The sequence below is a fragment of the Staurois parvus genome, unplaced genomic scaffold, assembly GCF_062004578.1.
Source record: "Staurois parvus isolate SC_StPar_1 unplaced genomic scaffold, SC_StPar_1.0 ptg000566l, whole genome shotgun sequence".
Taxonomy (NCBI): domain Eukaryota; kingdom Metazoa; phylum Chordata; class Amphibia; order Anura; family Ranidae; genus Staurois; species Staurois parvus.
Genome location: NW_028318362.1, coordinates 433,133 through 453,593, shown reverse-complemented (window position 1 = coordinate 453,593; position 20,461 = coordinate 433,133). Strand labels below are relative to the sequence as shown.

At 42.1% G+C, this 20,461-nt stretch overlaps 1 protein-coding gene and 1 pseudogene across 1 annotated transcript in view; one reads left to right on the top strand and one right to left on the bottom strand.

Moving 5' to 3' along the window:
- The window catches only part of SMARCAD1 (SNF2 related chromatin remodeling ATPase with DExD box 1), a 185,106-nt gene that overhangs the window by 108,213 nt on the left and 56,432 nt on the right, over positions 1-20,461 (bottom strand). Inside the window, exons 5-7 of the mRNA XM_089691627.1 lie at positions 17,900-17,966; positions 5,519-5,607; positions 331-432 (exon numbers count right to left, since the gene is read on the bottom strand). Of these exons, the coding sequence (XP_089547753.1) occupies positions 331-432; positions 5,519-5,607; positions 17,900-17,966 (258 nt within the window). The remainder of the gene's footprint in view (positions 1-330; positions 433-5,518; positions 5,608-17,899; positions 17,967-20,461) is intronic.
- Positions 14,247-15,689, top strand: LOC149450655 (uncharacterized; annotated as a pseudogene).

Below are 20,461 nucleotides of genomic sequence, written 5' to 3'. Positions count from 1 at the left end.
TTGAACACCTCAAGGATTAGATAAAGCATTTTTGTGTCAAAGTCTGTGTATGCATATAGAATACACACATATACACACACAGAAAATGCAGCCCAACATTGCTGGGAAAACCGTATACTACTTCTATTTTCTCTTTGCATACATACAGTGATGGTTTGTTTTCTTTAGTGTTCTACTTCACACTCTAGCTTATGTTCCAGACACAAACCACTGTGATTAAGACATTCGTTTTTCACTTATTAAATGCCTAAGAAATGGCGCACTTCTCTTGTGCAGTAAAAAGAGAATCCATGCAGAGGACAACCAAAAATATTGCAGCAGTGCTCTGACCTCCTTATCCAAATCAGGAAAATGCTTCTGCAGCTTTTTTACACTGGCCTCTTGTTTTTCCCATTCTTCTTCAGAGCCTGAGCTGTCGCTGTCCACACCAAACTGCAAACGATCAAGAAAATAGGTTTTAGAATGAGAGGATTCAGAAATTAACCAAACAAAATCAAATATGTGTTAAGAAAAAACAATAAGATTCTTATATACTAAAATAAATTAATATATATTTTATTGATCAATGTGGGAAGAGATATGTTCTAATGCTGTAGACTTTGGACTGCACAGGCCATGGCACTAGAAGAGGAAAAGAAAAAAAAACAAACAAAAACAGATCTCATTCTTGCACATAAAAAAACATTCAAAAACAGGAGATGCTTGCTAGATTTGCAGATCAGAGTATCAGGAGTTGATTTATGTGCTAAACTACATTTAACATTTATTTTTTTTCCTTTAGCACTTTTATGTGCTTTAGAGGTATACTAATAATAAAAATTAACCAGTTTTGATATAATTTTAATAAAGATAAAAGAATATATTTCCTAAGGGTATATAAATCTAATGGTTGAACTGGACACCTACAGTATCCCAACTTACTCCAGAAAAACTATGCTTCTTCTATGAGCAGTACTGGAGCAAGGAGCTACTCCATTTGCTATTGAGATTGTTATAAATTGCTTACTGCCATAACCAAGGGGATACATGACCAAGAGGATACATCCTTGGCTGTAAAGTAGCATGGAGCAAAATACTTCTATACATTTTTGAAACAGACAGCCCAGAAATATGCAAAGCCCTCCCTAAAGAATAAGGTGGCAGCATATGACTCAACCTGTCACTTGCACCTACATTTGAAATATCACTTTTGTATGAAGGGCATCAACTTATTTGTACATTTACCCTATGTATAACAAGCTTGCCGGAACTTGACCTTTGGGAATTTTGCATCAGTGATAAACAATGCAATGGTGCCCAACCAATTTTCTCTAAGTTGCTCTAAGCCTTGGTTCACACTGCTGCAATACTGCTGTGCTTCTGTGAGGTTTGAAACACAGAAAGCTGCAAGACACTAAAAAATACATTAATTTAAATGAGTGCCATCTTCATTGCTGTGACTTCAGTTGCAACAACAAAAACACTTTAGTGGTGCAGCATGACTGCCATAGACTTCAATGTAAAATCTCAAGCATGTGGTATATGTGTCTTACCTTTAAAAGGTTTTCTGGGAAAATATATTTATGGGGCAGCATCAGGGGCAGACTGACCATTTGGAAACTCGGGCACTGCCCGAGGGCCCAGGGTCAGTAGGGGGCCCCATGAGATGCCCCTGGTACCTTTTTCATAGGCTTTTTTGAGTTTGGGCAAGGACATAGGGGCCACATGATCCCCTATTGCCCAGGGGCCCCACGAGTTGTCAGTCCTCCCCTGGGCAGCATATGTTTGGTTCATGCAAGACAAAGCAACAAGAATCACTTTAATGGCAGCCCTACCAGCATCACTTTCCTCATCCCTTCAATTTTCCATCGCTCCATTTAGCCAGTGAAGAAATTCAGCTGGTACCTTCGGGTATGATGAATACGTGACGGAGTGGCGGTTCACATATATGCGGACTGGATGCGATTTGAAGCACATCCATTCCGCATGATATGTGAAGCAACATTACTTCCTATGGTACCTGTTCATATACACTATATTGCCAAAAGTATTGGGTCGCCTGCCTTTACATGCACAGGAACTTTAATGGCATCCGTAGGGTTCAGTATTGAGTTGGCCCACCCTATGAAGCTACAACAGCTTCAACTCCTCTGCGAAGGCTGTCCACAAGGTTTAGGAGTGTGTCTATGGAACTGTTTGACCATTCTTCCAGAAGCGCATTTGTGAGGTTTGACAATGATGTCGGATGAGATAGCCTGGCTCAGTCTCTGCTCTAATTCATCCCAAAAGTGTTATTGGGTTGAGGTGCAGGCCAGTCAAGTTCCTCCACCCCAAACTCGCTCATCCATGTCTTTATGGACCTTGCTTTGTGCACAGTTATTTTGGAACAGGAAGGGGCAATCCCCAAACTGTTCCCACAAAGTTGGGAACATGAAATTGTCCAAAATGTCTTGGTATGCTGACGCCCTAAGAGTTCTCTTCACTGGAACTATGGGGCCAAGCCCAACCCCTGAAAAACAAACCCCACACCATAATCCCCCCTCCAAACTTTCCACTTGGCACAATGCAGTCAGGCAAGTGCCGTTCTCATGGCAACCACAAAACCCAGACATGTCCATCGGATTGCAAGACAGAGAAGTGTGATTCGTCCCTCCGAAAAGGACACGTCTCCACTGCTCTAGAGTCCAGTGGCGGCGTGCTTTAAACCACTGCATCCAAAATTTTGCATTGTACTTGGTGATGTAAGGCTTGGATGCAGCTGCTCGAACATGGAAACCCATTCCATGAAGCGCTCTATGCACTGTTGTACTAATCTGAAGGCCACACAAAGTTTGGAGGTCTTTAGCCATCGACTCTGCAGACAGTTGGTGACTTCTGCACACTGTGCAATTCAGCATGCGCTCACCCCACTCTATCATTTTACGTGGCCTACTACATCATGGCTGAGTTGCTGTTATTCCCAGTTGCTTCCACTTTGTTATAACACCACTAACAGTTGACCGTAGAATATTTAGTAGCAAGGAAATTTCACGGATGGACTTACTACACAAGTGGCAACCTATCAAGGTACCACGCTTGAATTCACTGAGCTCCTGAGAGCGACCCATTCTTTCACAAATGTTTGTAGAAGCAGTCTGCATGTCTAGGTGCTTGATTTTATACACCTGTGGCTATGGAGGTGATTGGAAAACCTGAATCCAATGATTTGGAGGGGTGTCCCAATACTTTTGGCAATATAGTGCATGTCTGATGCACTGGCAGCGTGGATTCAGTGTGGTTTGAAACAGAGTCATGTGCGATTTCTGAGCAGTGCGGTCCAGTTCAGGTGCGGATTAGAGACTATTGACTATTATTGGAACCGTTTCTAAACCGCATATTGGCTGTGAACAGGATAAAATCCTGATCTGACCTGAATCTGATGTAAACCTGACCTGAACCGCTGAATGACTACTTTGTCAATTAGCTGTGAAACCTGAGCTTCAATCCGCACCGCACATGTGTGAATCAGCTCTAAATCTTCATCCTTCCACGTGACAGAAATGGTGTTTGATGATTGTTTGCCCATGCACCAATTGCTGTCACATGAGAGCAATGAGTATCCTTTGCCCTGTGTAGGTTTCAAGATGCAGTTTGGAGCTTGCAGATTTTTTTTCCTCTCTTTGCATTCATTAGACTCTACAAACAAGGAGAAAAAAAAACATGCAACCTTTTTCTAAATGTGCTGGGAAAAGCCACTCACCACCTTTCTACAGTGAATTAGAATGTCAATTCTTAGCGATACTGTAGCACTGAAAACACCTAAGATGTTACATAAAGTCTCCGAGTCCCTTTCAGAACAGTGTACACAATTTATTAATATGGAGATCTGCATCCACCAGATCATCCTACTGTTCCCTTTGACAGAGACAATCACAAGCTGCGTCTAGGACAGAAGCACGCACACAGACAAGGGTAACTACTGCCAAAAGGAAAGAAGAGGGAGTGTCAGACTGAATGTAGACGTTAGAAACATCACTAAAACCTCAGGGAGCAGACATGCTGTCTCCAAAAGAAATTGCCTGCCTACTTTTATGTCCAAGATGAAATATCTGAAATAAAAAAACTGTTCAAGTTTTATTACCTTAAAAAAAAGTGTCTACAATTCATAGCTTTCCTGAATCATTAGTACTATAAGGCTCAGTTCACAATCCCGCAACTTGGGATTCGACTTGTGAGACCCCAATGAGAGCGGTCTTAAATTAGCACTACTGAAGTCACTACGACTTTAGAAAAGGTTTCTGTAATGCTTCAAGGCCACTTCTATCCAACTTGTGCCCATAAGCTTTAATGGAAGTCGCCTCCAAGTCAGATCCTCATCTATATTGATGTGATTTCGATCGGACATTACAGGAAGATCACCCAGGCATTCCCTGAAAAGTTGGTTCAGAGTTGCTTCAAAGTAGTACTCAAGTTGCCTAGCAAAGTTGCACTGCAAATCACGCGACTTTCAGGTATCAGTAGTGTGAACAGAGACTAAAACAACATTCCACATTATAACAGTTTTAAGCATAAATTACTTCTGGAAAGGAAGCTAACACTTAAAGCTCATCTCACAGCACACATTTCTTGAATAACTGTAGGTTTCTATATACCTTTAAAATAAATGCAAACCCTTACCTTGTAAAATAACCCATTCAGTTTTTAAAAAACGCAAAGCAAGATATGTACATTATACATATTTTTTTTTAATAAGTGATCACATGCCCTCTGTTCTCAGCTGCATAAGGGGCTTGTAAATGTGGGGATGAAGACTGCAGGGGGAACCTCTCAGCAGAAGGCAGAGAAACAACAGTACAATGATCTTCCCATCAAAGAATTATGCAAGGGGAAGTGTTTGACCATAGGAGTATGGGTAGGCTGTACTCCCAAGAAGAATATAAGAATAAAATTGACCAAACTGGGATGGATGCGCTTCCATGCAAAGAGAACAGGTTACTTTTTATTACCATAGGACATGGTAAGACAGACATATTAAAAATAAGACATGTTGGAGTAACATACACTTTAAGTGCATGTTAACATATGTTTTGACACAACTTGTCTCTGCTGTCACAGAAGCCTTTTGATAGGTTTGCTTTTGGGTGCCTGAAGGCACGTACTTCCTCTTCAAGACCAGTTACTCCAGCCTGCTTTCTATCTTCTAAAATAATATTTTCTGCAAAGCAAAGGCACTAGGTTTAAAGCTATCGGTTTGATGAGAGTGGGTATATTCTTCCTATGATTTACTCCAGTTACGCTTCATCAACCCAAAAACATGAAAAACTTCTAGAACATAGGCACATAGGCTTGTTTGATGCTGGTAAAGTCAGCAGTCTGTAAACCCTTCCAGGGCAGTGACTGATGTACAAAAAAAGCCTTAAAACTAAAGCATTTTATTGCGGTGTGTGGTGAAAACATATGAAAGATCCTAAAATGAAAAAGTGTAAGGTGGAACTACCAATAACTAAGTTGGTAAGGCAAGGAAGAAACAACTGACCATCAGTGTCACAGAAAAACTTACAGAATCCGATTTCTTCTTTTTTGCAGCCTTTTCCTCAGCTCCATCCTGGGAATGGTCATCTGCCTTTCTTTTTCGAGATGAGTTTTTATCTATATATGTTAAAAAAGTATATTATTAAACATTACTATTACTGCTGACACATGCTTACAATGCACATACTGACCATGCATAAAATATTGTCAAAAAATCTAGAAAGACCAGAGTCACAAAACATGGACTTCTTTCAAGGTACAATATTTTTTTATCTGGCTGATTAAAAAAAAAAAAATACACACAAAAGACTGCAGTGTAATTAAAGAACCCTTTTAACACAAATAATGATTAGATATTAGTATATTAAGCAGAGAAATTAATCGTATATAGTATATATATTTATATATTTTCATTTCACAGGTCTTTTTATCTAGGACACATTTTTGGTGCTTAAAAAGCACTGCCACTTTTTCCATTCAAGGCAATGTGTTATTGTCTCCCGGTAGCTCCCCCAAGCAAGGTATACTCACTCTTCACCATGCAAGCATGCTCGGGCCTGAGTGATGAGCTCTAACACCACTCAACCTTGAATCTTACCCAGAGTGGACTATGACTGCGGGGAGGCAGCAAGGGAGCATGCATCAGTGAGCATACCTTGCTGGGAGGTAACTATCAGGAGATACTATCAATTTGTCATGGATGAGCACAGTTGCAGTGTCTCTTCAAAGTAAACTGGGGCACAGTTTAAAACTAAAATTGAATGAACTGGTAATAGAACTGGACCTCCTCTGATACATTATTGGCCCCACTGAACAAAACAGAGGCTGTCATTGCCCATTTGCTTATTCTGCAAATGGTGTGCCTATCAAGCTGATTCTTCCTTCAAAACGTCTCTTGTTCACTAACCCAGGACAAGAATGCTATTGACTTAAAGGATAAGTTCACCTTTAGGAGCATGTTACACCCATATTTAAGGTGTAACAAGCTCCTATTCACCAAACCCCTCCCCCCTTCTCGCTGCCAGTAACCCCCTTCCCAGTGAAAGCGGGTGGGGGTCTTCTCCCCATTGTCATATTTTGAAAACAGAGCCCTGCACATCGGCATCATTCATTTACAGCAATCTATGAATGCGAAAATTGCAAGTCCCTTTTGCCACCATGGCAGACGTCTTGTAGTTCTAAATGAGCTGCAAGGGTGCTGATCAGCACCCTCATAGTTCATTCACAAGCCCTGCAGCTTTCAAACTGACAGCCTGCAAAGAGGTATGGGCAGAAAGCTGCAGGAGCCTTACACTGCACCCGTGATCTACTGACCGCAGGTGCAATGTTCTGCAGGTTCCTGTGAACTTCCCTGACATGCACTTTGGTCAGCGGGTAAAAGTATCAACCAGACAGCTAGACATTTCACAAAGTCAGCAATGGCACCCCCCCCCCCCCCCATATTTACGCTTACTTGAACTAAACACCAATAAATTATAAAGGGCTATTTTACATTTTACTGCATTGTAAAACACCTATCACCGCAAGGACGCAAAGAAAAAAAATGTTTCCTGTGTGTTTCATTCACACTGCAATGACAGAGCACTGTACAGAATCGCATGGCATTGTACAGCAGCGCATTGCATTATGCTGCTGTACAGTGCCACAAAGTGAAAGTTTTGTAAGCTTAACAAAATGACTGTACAAATAAAAAAGAAAAAAAAAAAAAACACCGGGAACGGGGGGGAACAGCAACGGACAGCTGCTGGAGAGGTAAAGCGTTCTGGCAGCTGTTCATTCCTGTGTAAACCCAGCCTAAATGTATTTATGTACATACATTTGACTTGCTGTCATCCTCTTATGTCTACTGTAAAGCAGCACAAGAAGACAAAAAGTTCACATGCACCTTGTTAGTATGATGATAGGAGGAGAAAGCAGAGTAACAGATAATCCTATTAAATGTGCTACTCATCCTTTCACTTACTAGCCACAGCCTCAGAGACAGTAGGATGAATGATACAGGTAGTCAAAACTGGAAGACTGTAAAGACATACATACATTTTTTTTTCAATTTTATCTTTGAGCCATCTTTTTTTTTTGGTTGTAGTTCTGCTTTAGAAGTCTTGTGTTACATCCTACTGTGCAATGTACAGGGGTGCTATTAACAATGAATAGCACTGTACATACAGAAATGGAAATGGGTCCTACAGAGTTAATACAGTTTATAAACAGAGACTCTATTATACAACAGGGAGAAAACAAACCTGGAAAGCATATTCAGAGAGACCCATTCATTTTACTCAGAAAAATGCTTATGTCAGATCATTTCTTGTCTACCTGGGGATTTTGGATATGACAAGATAATGAGCCACTCACATGATAGAAAGTGCTGAAATTTTTAGTTTGATTAGCAGCTGAATTTTTTCACTGCTTTGATCCGTCTATGAAACTTAAAGGACACACCTCAGGCAGAATACCATTATAGCTAGCAAGCAGAACATGGTTTTGTGTGTTCATCTGATGGTCAGTCACAGACCAGGCTACACTAGGAAATACAACGTAAAAACAGTAAGGTGCACAAAACGTATATTTAACAAAAAAAAAAAAAAAAAAAGCTATCTGGAATTTTTCTGTGTCTGCCTCTGGCTATTTTCTGAACATTATTTATGCATATCTGCGAATTTATCATTTTATACCCCCATTAAACTTAATGTAACATCAGATTGCATTTATGATGCAAATTATCCATAAAGCAGATGTTGAACAAGGTTTCAGCAGCTTACAGAACCAGAAGTGCCTCAAGTTAAAGCAGATGCTATTAAACGAAAACACGTCTTTACCTGTTGAAAAATTTTTAAATGTGGACAGCAGCTGTGATGTGCCCCCTGAATGCCGAAATGGCAGACTGCCCCAGAGGGTGTGCACTGCTGGCATGGTGTACAGAAGTCAAATCCACACAAGATTTCCATATTACAGCAAATATTTGAAATAACGAGTATGAAAGAGAATAAGAGTATGCTACCAAGCCAAGAGATGCAGATGAAGATTAAATGTGCAGGGATTTTATTGGTAAGACATTAAGCCCTGGTTCACACCAAAGCAAGTTGTCATGCCACTTGCCGCTTTGAAGTCGCATGACAAGTCAATCCAATGTGTGTCTATGGCCCCTTCTAATAGATGTGACTCAAATCACAGGGACTTTAAAAAGGTTCCTGCGCTACTGCAGTGCGACTTGCTTGCAACTTGCATTGAGCTGTATGATTAAAGTCGCCTGAAGTGACAGCAAGTCGCACGATAAAGTTGAACCACTTTAAAGTTGCATTGGTGTGAACTGGGGCTTATGAGAACAATCAGGGTTGGGCATTTATAAAAATCTGAATCTCTACTCAGAGTGCCGCATAGGGGTGTATCATTATTCACTTCTGTTCTCCTATCAAATGGTCAGCCAGCTGTTAGATTGTGTGGCTACTCCATAGACTGACCTGTCTTTCTACTTACCTTCAGACAGGACAACGGAAACATTTTCTTAGCTGCTGAAAGACTTTAAAACGGTCATTAAATTATTTAACCCTTTGTGATACAAACTGTTTACATCTAAGTCTTCAGCACTGAGCTCAGACAGCCAGGACAGTTTTAAAGCCTAACAATTCTACACTGTCAGTGAGAGAAAAGATTAAAAAGAAAAAATTCCTTAGAATGCGTGTTGTGGTTTGGGGTTACCTAGTGTATGTGTATAATTACAGAAGAATAAATATCTATTCTTCATTATAAATGGGTCCTTTAGTTTAACCCCTTCACGCCTAAGGGGAAAACAAATCTAAATGCCCAAGTACAATTTTGCAACGTTGACATGTGTTAGTAAAACCGTACATATCACAACTACTTTGTACATCCAGGTGAATTATATCACGTTTGTTTCAGGACAAATTGGGCTTTCAATTGGTGTTAAATGGTAATGGATATCTCCTGATTTTTTTTATTATCAAAGGAAAACTGGCCCAAAATAGTAAAAAAAATAATTTTTTTTTATTTAGCAATGTTTCTTGTTACTACCATAACCTACCACCAAAGAACAACCCAAAATAAATTCTCCAGCTCTTGACGATCGCAGCGAGACCATATATGTGTATATTATTTGTACCCATAGTACAGCCCAGAAACAATAGTGCGCATTTTGTTTTTGTTTTTTTTTACCTAAAACACACTGACACCAATTTCTTTTTTTTTTTTAAATCCTGACCTTTGACCCTGACCCAAACACTAACCCTGGCACTGAACTAGATCAAACCTCGATCTAGGTATTTGTTCTTTATTTTTGAATATTTATCTTTCTTTTCTTACAAACATTTTTTTTCTTTCTATGCCAGGAGTTAGAGAGATACAATGCATCTCTTCTCCATTCATAGAGAGAAAAAAAACAAGGGGGCCGGGCTGTCCAGTGACTGATCACTGTGACAGCCAATCAGAGGCTATCACAGCGATCATGTGACCCGGAGTCAGGAGTCCCGGGACCCGATCATTAGAACGGGACCCGATTATTAGAACGGGACCCGGGGCTCTCAGTGACACCGTGGTCTTTGTGCTGGGAGCGCGCTGTGCGGCCAGACAGGTACGCAAATATGCAGCCCCACGAATAAAAGCCCAGTTCTGCGAGGCCGCAAATTTGTGTTACGTCGGCATCAAGGGGTTAAAGGCATTATAAAGCCTATATCGCCTGTGTTTTTCGGCAGCATAATATGTGCATTGGTCCTGTAGTTTTATGGTGTCATTTGTTTCACTGAACACTCAGTATATGGTAAATTAAATATTGGGGCTTCAGGGACAAGGATAAGGAGCTCATCCAAATAGCTGCATTGGCCATGAAGCCCCAAGCCCAACAAGATTCTGCTGCTCAGGTCCAGGCATCTGCCCCCTTACCAAGTATGGTCAAAGAGTCAAGGGATGCAGGTGGTGAAAAAGTGGCAACTATTTTGAAGGCGACCCTGGAACATGTAATAGATACATTGAAGGAACAATGCGATGAGGCAACTCAGGAGGAAGAAGAAACCCTTGAAGCCCCCAGACAGGCCAAAATGGCAGCAGTTGAGAAACTTAAAAGGCTTGCTGTTAAAGGTAAAACCCGCCCATGGAGCCCTGAAGGAGAGATGTGGGAACCAGAAGGTTCAAGATAGTAGTACACTGCCCTACTTAATTATGGGAGATCAGATGATTCTCAAGCCATTGGAATTTGGAGAATTAGCTGACATTACTAACAGAGCCCCAAAGCCCCAGCACAATCCTGCTGCATAATGTTTCTCAAGCGTGCATGCAAAGGCAGACAGTTCACCCAGGAGGATATGAGGTTAATCATAGATGGGATCACGGGTTATGATCAGAAAAGTGCTTGGGATTGGGCCAAGGTTCCAACCATAAACACTATTCAAGGCCCAGGCACAGCAGCTAGTGCCTATGGACTCAATACTGAGGAAGGGCGGGAGGAGATGTGGACTCAATTAACAACAGAGATGAAGCGGGTTTTTAGTGAAAGGTCTTCTCTCCCCACAGCTGTGGCATGTAAACAGAAGAGTAAGGTTTATGAAAGTGTGGAAGGAAGAAGCAGGTTTGTCTAAAAAAGGATCAATGGGTCCCTTATTCATTCAAACATTCGTTTCTGGTTTGAAGAAGGAATCAGGGCTCATGGTGAAGCAAATGATTTCTGAATGGCCAAGTTTAACAGTGAAGGATTTTACTAGTAAGATTATGGAGAAGGATGCAGCAGGTTGTTTTGATTCAAAGGGAGTTACAGCATTGCATTATCAGGGAAGCTTGCAGTACTATAATCCAGTGCATGCCGAACTCCGTGATAAATTACTGGAGAGTATAGGAAGTAGGGGAGAGGAAAAAGCCCAAATTGGAGAGGAGAAAGACGCAGACAGGAAGGGGGAGTTAGGCACACTCATTATTTCAACTGTGGCCAGGAGGGACACAGGAGGAATCAATGTCCACATCCACCAAAGCCTCAAAAGCCACAACAGCTACAACAGACACAGCAAACACAAGGCCCCCCCCTTCCCAAGCCACTGCACGTGATCCTCTACCCTGGAACCAACACCAGGCCTGAGGAGGCCCGGAAGGTAGTGTCCCAGCATTCCCACTTCTCACTGATGATCACACTGAAGCCCCCCTTGTGCCCGTCATGGTAGATAGACGAATTTCCCCGTTTTTGTTAGATACGGGAGCCACGAAAAGTACCATTGGGGAGGAGCTATACACGGGTGAGAAACAGGATGCTGAATCTTCCATGGGGATAAATGGGATACTGACTAAAACATATAAAACACCACCCCTCCCTGTTGCAAACTTCATAACAGGCCAGACATTGCTGCATCATTCCTTCCGGGTCATTCCTCTTGCCCCGTGAATTTGTTGGGCAGGGACCCGATAGGAATGCTGCAGATAGAAATTATCCTCACTAGAGAAGGAGGTGTTTTTATTAAATCACCTCATTTTGGATTATCCCTGGAAATCCCAGAGGAAACTACTCTGTCTACAGGTCAGGGGACTCTGATTCCTGGATACTGTTATTCAGATGAGGTCCTGTTGACATTTCCGCCAGAACACCCTTTGTGGGCCTGCGCTAGTCTGGATGTAGGCCACGTACAGTGCACACCTTACAGGGCCAAATTGAAACCCGGCGTAACCCCAGTTTATGATAAACAATACCCACTGTCCAAAGAAAAGGAAGAAGGCATAGCCCCAATGGTTGAGCACTTTTTGAAGCAAGGGATATTGAAACCAATCATATCACCTTACAACACGCCCATCAATCCAGTGAGGAAGAGTGATGGAACCTATAGGTTTGTACAAGACCTCAGGGCCATCAATAATCTGGTAGCTTCCATTGCCCCAATTGTACCTGAAGTTCCATCTCTCATTACCTCCATTCCTGCGGATGCAGGGTTTTTTACAGTTGTTGATTTAGCAAACACCTTTTTTTCCGTCCCAGTTGACGAAGAGACACAGCTACTTATGGCCTGGACATACAGGGGGCGCCAGTTAACCTGGTGTCATCTAACTCAAGGCTATGTAGATTCGCATGCAGTCTACTCTATGGCTCCTGTTCCCGGTCTAATGAGAACACTTATCATGCAGGCTATGCCATTGTGAGTTTACCTGACACAATTTTGGAGGCCAAACCGATTCCCTACCAGTCAGCACAAGCTGCTGAGCTGATTGCTCTCACAAGGACCTGTCAGCTATTCCAGGGTCAAGAAGTAAACATTTACACTGACTCCAAATATGCCTTCGGGGTTGTTCATGACTTCGGAGTAATATGGAAAAGGAGAGGATTCATCGATGCAGATGGTAAAGCCATCTCTCATTCATCCTTGGTTGAAGATTTATTGGCTTCCACTCATTTGCCACTAAAGGTTGCTATCATTCACTGCAAAGCACATACACATGGTACAAACACAGTTGCTAAGGGAAATGCCCTGGCAGATGCGGCCGCAAAAACAGCTGCTAGTGCCACTCAGGCTCTTGTACAACTTCCTCCCCTAATGCCCCCCCTCTCTTCCCTGGGAACAAGTACTCCAAGATCTCCAAGCCTTTGCAACTAAAGAAGACCTTGACTTCTGGGCTTCACAAGCTTTGGAATTGGACCCCAATACAGGGCTCATTTCCAAAGAGGGGAAGCCAGGTATCCCACAAGGAAGTGCGTCCTTGTTCATCTCACAGTACCATGGCATAGGACACAGAGGATGGAGAGTTACAGCAGAACTGATAGCAAAAGATTTCTACATATTGCACCTACCTTCGCTTTGCAAAGCTTTTGTGGCCAGATGCATTGAATGCATAAGGAATAATCCTAACATTCCTCACAAACCCACACACGACCATTTGCAATATCCTACCTCACCTTTCACACACTTGCAAATTGATTTCACTCACATGCCCAAGATGGGTACAAGACAGGAGTATCTGCTGGTGATAGTGGACATGTTTTCCAGATGGGTAGAGGCCTTTGTGACAAACATAGAGGATAGCAGGACTGTAGTCAAAATCTTGACTCAGGAAGTAATTCCAAGATTGGGGTGCCCAGTTCAGATGAATTCTGATAATGGGCCAGCTTTCACATCCAAAGTATGTCTGGAACTGGTGAAACTGCTCCAGATTGAGTGGAAGTTTCATTACCCCTATCATCCCCAAAGTTCAGGAATAGTGGAAAGAATGAATAGCACAATCAAGGACAAGCTCAGGAAGGCCACAGGTGGGACTTATCACAAGTGGAAAAATGTACTGTCAGCAGTCTTGGCTGAGATCAGAATGACTCCCTCCAAGACAAATGGTCTCTCTCCATTTGAGATCCTAATGGGGAGACCGTTTCCCACTCCTTGGACTAGAAAGCCCCTAATAATAGAAAGAGGGGACCTGGAGAAAATACAGGAGGAATGTTGTAAAAACCTGATTGACAAATTATACCGTGTTTATGGCAAATTAGCTCGCACTCTCTCTGCCTTCACAGGAACCAACCCACTCCATTGTACCAGGTGACGTTGTGGTGATTAAACAACTGAATCGGAATAAGAAGCAAGAATACCCTTTTGGACCACCAACTACAGTGGTTGCAGTGACCCGGACGGCTGTCCTAACGGAACAAGCTAATACCTGGACCCATGCCAGCAGGATAAAGAAAATTCCCTCCAAGCCTGAAGGACCGGATACAGATAAAGGAGGTGAAGCAGGTGTTTTAAAACCTCGAAGAGTAAGTGAAGCAGGTGATAAAGTCTCTGAAGAAGATGCCCTGGCTAGTCTTGCCCCTGCATTCTGGGAAACTGATGTGTCGACTATTTATCATAGTCCTGATAGTGTTCCTGCCCACATGGATTGTTTCTAATTGTATATACCATCCAGATGACTTGGGTATGATTAGTTCTATCTGTGGTTTACAGTATAGCCATGACAGACAGAAAAGGGAAATTGCTTTTAATGATGTGGAAACTTACACTGGGAAAATGTCATTGCTCAAGTTTAAGTACACTTATTCACAGAGGTCAGGATATGAAAAATGCTGGATATGTAGCAAATTTCACCCCAGCACTGCTAGAATCCCCCTGATAGCCTCCCTCTAGGATTTCTCCCTTTTATTAATGGATCACCTCCAGTGACCCTGACTAACATATCAGCCATGTATGAGAACAACACTATATCTTTTCACATAGTAAGATACAGCTTCCAGATTGGTGTTTTAAATTAGGTAACATCTCAAGTGAGAAGAGGGGAGCATGCAGTGGGAAAAGTTGAATTTCTCTCTTAGTTCAGATTTGTCTTCTGTATATTACACTGAGGATCCAGTGTTCAATGAAACGTTAGTAGATGTTATGGTTAAAAATAAGAATTCTGCTTTAAGTAAAATTCTTGCTTTCCTAGCCATTGCAGGATACTCCGATACTGCACAAACGTTTGTAGGTATTCGATCTATGTCATTTGGGAACAACACTTACATATGCTGTGGAAAGATCTGTTACCCCTGGATACCCTTGGAAGCCCATGGATGGTGTTATCTAGCTTACTTAATACCCGTCATGGGAGTCCTTGGAGGGAAAGGGGATGCGCACACACACTTCCTGGAAGCAGGGCCCCATCCAAAGTATCCACTAAGGTACAAACAGAAACGGGACCTGTTTCTAATTCAGGATAAGATTTGGGCTTGGTTTCCATAATGGACAGGTTGGGGAGTGGAGGTAATGAATAGATTGAATAACTATTCAAACATTCTAGATGACATAATGGAAAAGAATACTGTGGATATTAAACTCTTGAGTGTAGAGCAAAGAGCAATTAGAAAGCAGTTAGAAATACATAATTTTGCTATTGAATCTATGAGTTCTTCCTTAACGGGATTATGTGAAATGACTGAGGAATATGAATGCTGTACTTGGATACACAACACTAGTTTTGATGTCCCAGACTATTACGACATAGTTAGCAAACATAGGGAAGAGGTCTCAGCCCTCCAAGAGAAGGCCAGGAAAATAGCTGAAGAAGGATGGAATCCATTTAAGGGCCTAGGAAGGATTGGTGATTTCTTTGGAGGTATTTTTCTATGGTTTAAGAAAGCAGGAATGCTGATATTAATGTGCCTACTCTTTTTCCTTTTTCTATATGCAGTATATAGAATTGTTACCTTTATATGTAATCAGAGAAAAGAAAATAGCTCTGTGAGGGAAATCACGTTGTGATTTAAGAGGGCATTGTGGGGGAAAGGGTTAATTTCTTATGCCTGTCTAAAATCTACTTTTATAATTCTGAAAAATACCAACATCTAATTTCTCCCTCACCGATAGAGAACTTTGATCCAATCAATACAGAATATTTATTCTGCCACTGTTTATTCATATCTCTAGAGCAGGGGTGGGCAAACGTTTTGACTTGAGGGCCGCAATGGGTTCATATATTGGACCCGGGGGCCAGACCAAGAGTAGATGAATGATGTGTATGCGTCATCCATAGTAAGTATAGTAATATTCCCCCATAGTAAGCATAGTAATTCATCCCCCATAGTAATTCATCCCCCATATAGTAATTCATCCCCCATATAGTAATTCATCCCCCCTATAGTAATTCATCCCCCCTATAGTAATTCATCCCCCCTATTAAGTCCCCAAGTCCCCCCTGTGTCAATTCACTTACCTTTGCTCCGCGCGTTCCTCTCGCCGTGTTCCCTCGCCGTTCCGGTGTAGCATGAAAATCTGTCTCCTATGAGGATCTGTCCCACTCGACGTATCTGCGCATGTGCCTGTTTCAGGCATTAGCAGCCGATCGGCGATCTCCGGCACATGCGCAGATACGTCGAGGGGGACAGATCCTCATAGGAGACAGATTTTCATGCTACACCGGTCTTCAGGGCGGACTGTGAGAGGAGCCTAGCGGGAGCCTAGCTCCGCGGGCCGGATTAAAAGGTCCGCCGGGCCGTAGTTTGCCCATTGCTGCTCTAGAGTGTCATGTTAACCTGCCCGAAAATTGTTAATATCACACTAGCTACAAATACTGAACTTTGGATTCCTGCAAACCATAGCACTTTTATATAATAACTATTAGAATGAGATCATGTTATGAAATATGCTTAGCTAATGATGTTCTGATTGGTTGAATTGATATTGGTTGTAATAATCTGATTGGATGGAGAGACATCCTCCCTCCATAACAGTCTGTATTTAATTCCTTCTTTCGCTATCATTAAATGAGCACACTTAGAGCCTACCTGCCTCTGTGGTCTTTCATTGTGTGCTACCAGAATTCTGACGGGGTCTCCCAGATCATCCGAGGGGCCAAATTAACCCCTTCCTAACAGTTTTATGGTGTCATTTGTTTCCCTAAACACTCAGCATATGGTAAATTAAATCTTCTCATCTCTGTATCAGAGGTTTCTGTTTGTTTTCAAACATAAGGCATGTGGCATGGCAATGCACAGATTAAAGGATAAATTCGCTTCTGGGAACATGTCCATGTTCCCCCCGTTTTAAGGGGGAACATGTAACATGATCCCATAGCAGCAGGCGCCGCCCCCCCAACAGATAGTACAGGGAGCAGCCTCCACGTACTATCAAATTTGAAAACAGAGCGGCTGTGTGGGGCTCCGCCCACACAGCCACCTCATTCATTCACGGATTAACGTGAATGAACTGCAAATCCAGACAGCCTTAGCAGTTATGGGCTTGTAGTTTTTAATGAACTACCACGGCACTGTGAAAAACAGACACAGTAGCAAAAACGTAGCACATATTACACATTGTTAGGCACACAATTAACCCCTTGATTGTCCCTAAAATGTTAAACCCTTTGCAGCCATTGTCATTAGTACAGTGATAGTGTAGAGTATCAGCACTGATCACTGTATTAGTGTCACTATTAATGTTAGTGTACCTCCCAGCCAGCATCAGCTAGCAACAAATTGCCTGTCATACTATCACAGTCCTACTATAAGTCACTGATCACCGGTTTGACCCACATCCAATCCGCATGACACACGAAATAACATTGCTTCCTATGATGCCTGTTCACATACGACCTCTGATTTTTGTATAATGGGTATTGCAAGGTGGAATATAAAATGTGGGACCAGTAGTTTTTTAAGGGAGCAAGTTTGCAGTCTCTAACCACTGTAGAAATATCTTCAGTCTCCATTTGTCCATAATGTAAAGCGCTGAGCAAACTGTCGGCACTATATAAGTCCTGTATAATAATAATAATTTGTAGCATATCAACAGTGTCTAGCCATCTACTATACATCCAGTCTGACAGTTTTTGTAACACTGTATACACTAAATATTATTGGACAGCCTTAGGTGATTTCAGTGCCTGCTCAGGTTTACCATCACTAATTTCAACTGTTGTGTATGTTAAGGTACAAAAGTGAAAACTCTAATGCAATATAAAAAATAGGACATACCTTTATCATCAAAGCGAGCTATACCAGCAGCTACAGCATCTTCCAATGTGTCCGTGGATTGAATTAGCTGTAATAATAAAAACATTATTAGTCTCGAAAATAAATCATGGGTTAAAAATTTCAAAGATGTAATGCTATAGTAATATGTTCATCTACATAAAACTTTAAATAATCTCACTTTTCTACTAATAGGCTATATTGTTATTCTACAAGGAAAAAAAAAAAAAAAGAAGCCATTACTGAGCTGAACCTGAGCTCAGAGCTCCTACGTCAGGGAAGAGAAAGCACATGTGATGGGGGTTGAATCCGAGAAAAAACTTGCTCCCGTAATGGTGGAAGTGAGCAGTATTGGCTGGGAGTATCCTAGCAAGATGGCAGGGCAGGATGATGCCAATTCTGGGAGGTTTTCGGTCAGGCTTAAAGTAGTAGTAATCGTTAATACTTTTACCTACAGGTAAGCTTATAATAAAGCTTATCTGTAGGTAAACTGAATATCTCCTAACCACGTGCACCATTTAGGAAATATTCTCTCTTTTTGAGAGCCGGCACGCATGCGCTCTGAAGGAACGGCATACCCATGCCATTCCTTTAGAGCACTGTGCCGTGGCCCAGGACATTATTGTGGCTTGGCCAGTCAGGCAGCCAGAGTTCGGGAACCTGTAAGGAAGACCGGGTAAGATTGAAGCCTCTGCAGCGGTCACAGCACACCACTGGAGGGCTTCATTTTAAAGTAAGTTCTTCATAATGTGCTAGTATGCGATGCATACTAGCACATTATGACATTACCTTGCAGGGGATTTTTTTGTTGTTTACTACCACTATGAAGGATGTGCGCAAATGGCCTATACCTACATCGAGGGCATCAATTTTGGTCAAAGCTACACAGATTGTTTTTATCTACAGACACCCCCTACATGCACAGGCAGTTTCTGGTAAAGGTCAATTGTGTCTAAGTAACTTACACACCTTTACTAGAAGATAAATTAAGAATGGGCATACTTTATTCTAAGGCATCTCAGATGTGTTTAAATACTATAGCAAGTCAACTTTCACTACAAAAAAGAAACTAAATACGAACTTCAGGCAGATGCTAAAAAACACACACACACTAATTGAGTGATGTAAAAAAAAATAATATATATATTTATATTTATTTCTAAAAGTAGCCACAGCACTCTATGTTTGAGATAAATGCCCAGGTGCTCACCCACAAAGAAATCCATATAAATCCAAAACTTGTTTAAAAAGTCACTCACGGGTCTTGCAGAGGAAGAAGATCAAAAACAGCAGTGTTTTTATTGTCAACGTGTCGATGAAGCTCAGTCCATTTTTCTTAATAAAAACACTGCTGTTTTTGATCTTCCTCCTCTTCCCAAGACCAGTGTCTTTAACCAGTTTTGGAGATACACTATATTGCCAAAAGTATCGGGACACACCACCAAATTATTGGATTCAGGTTTTCCAATCACCTCCATGGCCACAGGAGTTCAAAATCAAGCACCTAGGCATGCAGACTGCTTCTACAAACATTTGTGAAAGAATGGGTCGCTCTCAGGAGCTCAGTGAATTCAAGTGTGGTACCGTGATAGATTGCCACCTGTGCAATATTCCACAGTCAACTGTTAGTGGAAGCAAATGGGAACAACAGCAACTCAGTCATGAAGTGGTAGGCCACGTAAAAAAAACCAGAGCCGGGTCAGTGCATGCTGAAGCACATAGTGCACAGAAGTCGCCAACTGTCTGCAAAGTCAATGGCTAAAGACCTCCAAACTTTGTGTGGCTGTCAGATTAGCACAACAGTGCATAGAGAGCTTCATGGAATGGGTTTCCATGGCCAAGCATCTACATCCAAGCCTTACATCACCAAGTGCAATGCAGAGCGTCAGATGCAGTGCTGTAAAGCACACTGCCACTGGACTCTAGAGCAGTGGAGACATGTTCTCTGGAGTGACGAAGCACTATTCTCTGTCTGGCAGTCTGATGGACATGTCTTAGTTTGGCAGTTGCCAGGAGAACGGTACTTGCCTGACTGCATTGTGCCAAGTATAAAAGTTTGGTGAAGGGGGGATTATGGTGTGGGGTTTTTCAGGGGTTGGGTTGGGCTTGGCCCCTTAGTTCCACTGAAGGGAACTCTTAAGGCATCAACATATCAAGACATTTTGGACAATTTCATGCTCCCAACTTTGTGGGAACAGTTTGGGGATAGCCCCTTCCTGCTCCAACATGACTGCGCACCAGTGCAAAAAGCAAGGTCCATAAAGACATGGCTGAGCACGTTTGGGGTGGAGAAACTTGACTGGCTTGCACAGAGTCCTGACCTCAACCCGATAGAACACCTTTGGGATGAATTAGAGCGGAGACTGCGAGCCAGGGCTTCTCGTCCGACATCAGTGCCTGACCTCACAAATGTACTTCTGGAAGAGTGGTTAAACATTCCCATAGACACACTCCTAAACCTGCGGACAGCCTTCCCAGAAGAGTTGAAGCTGTTATAGCTACAAAGGGTGGGCCAACTCAATATTGAACCCTACGGACTAAGATTGGGATGCCATTAAAGTTCAT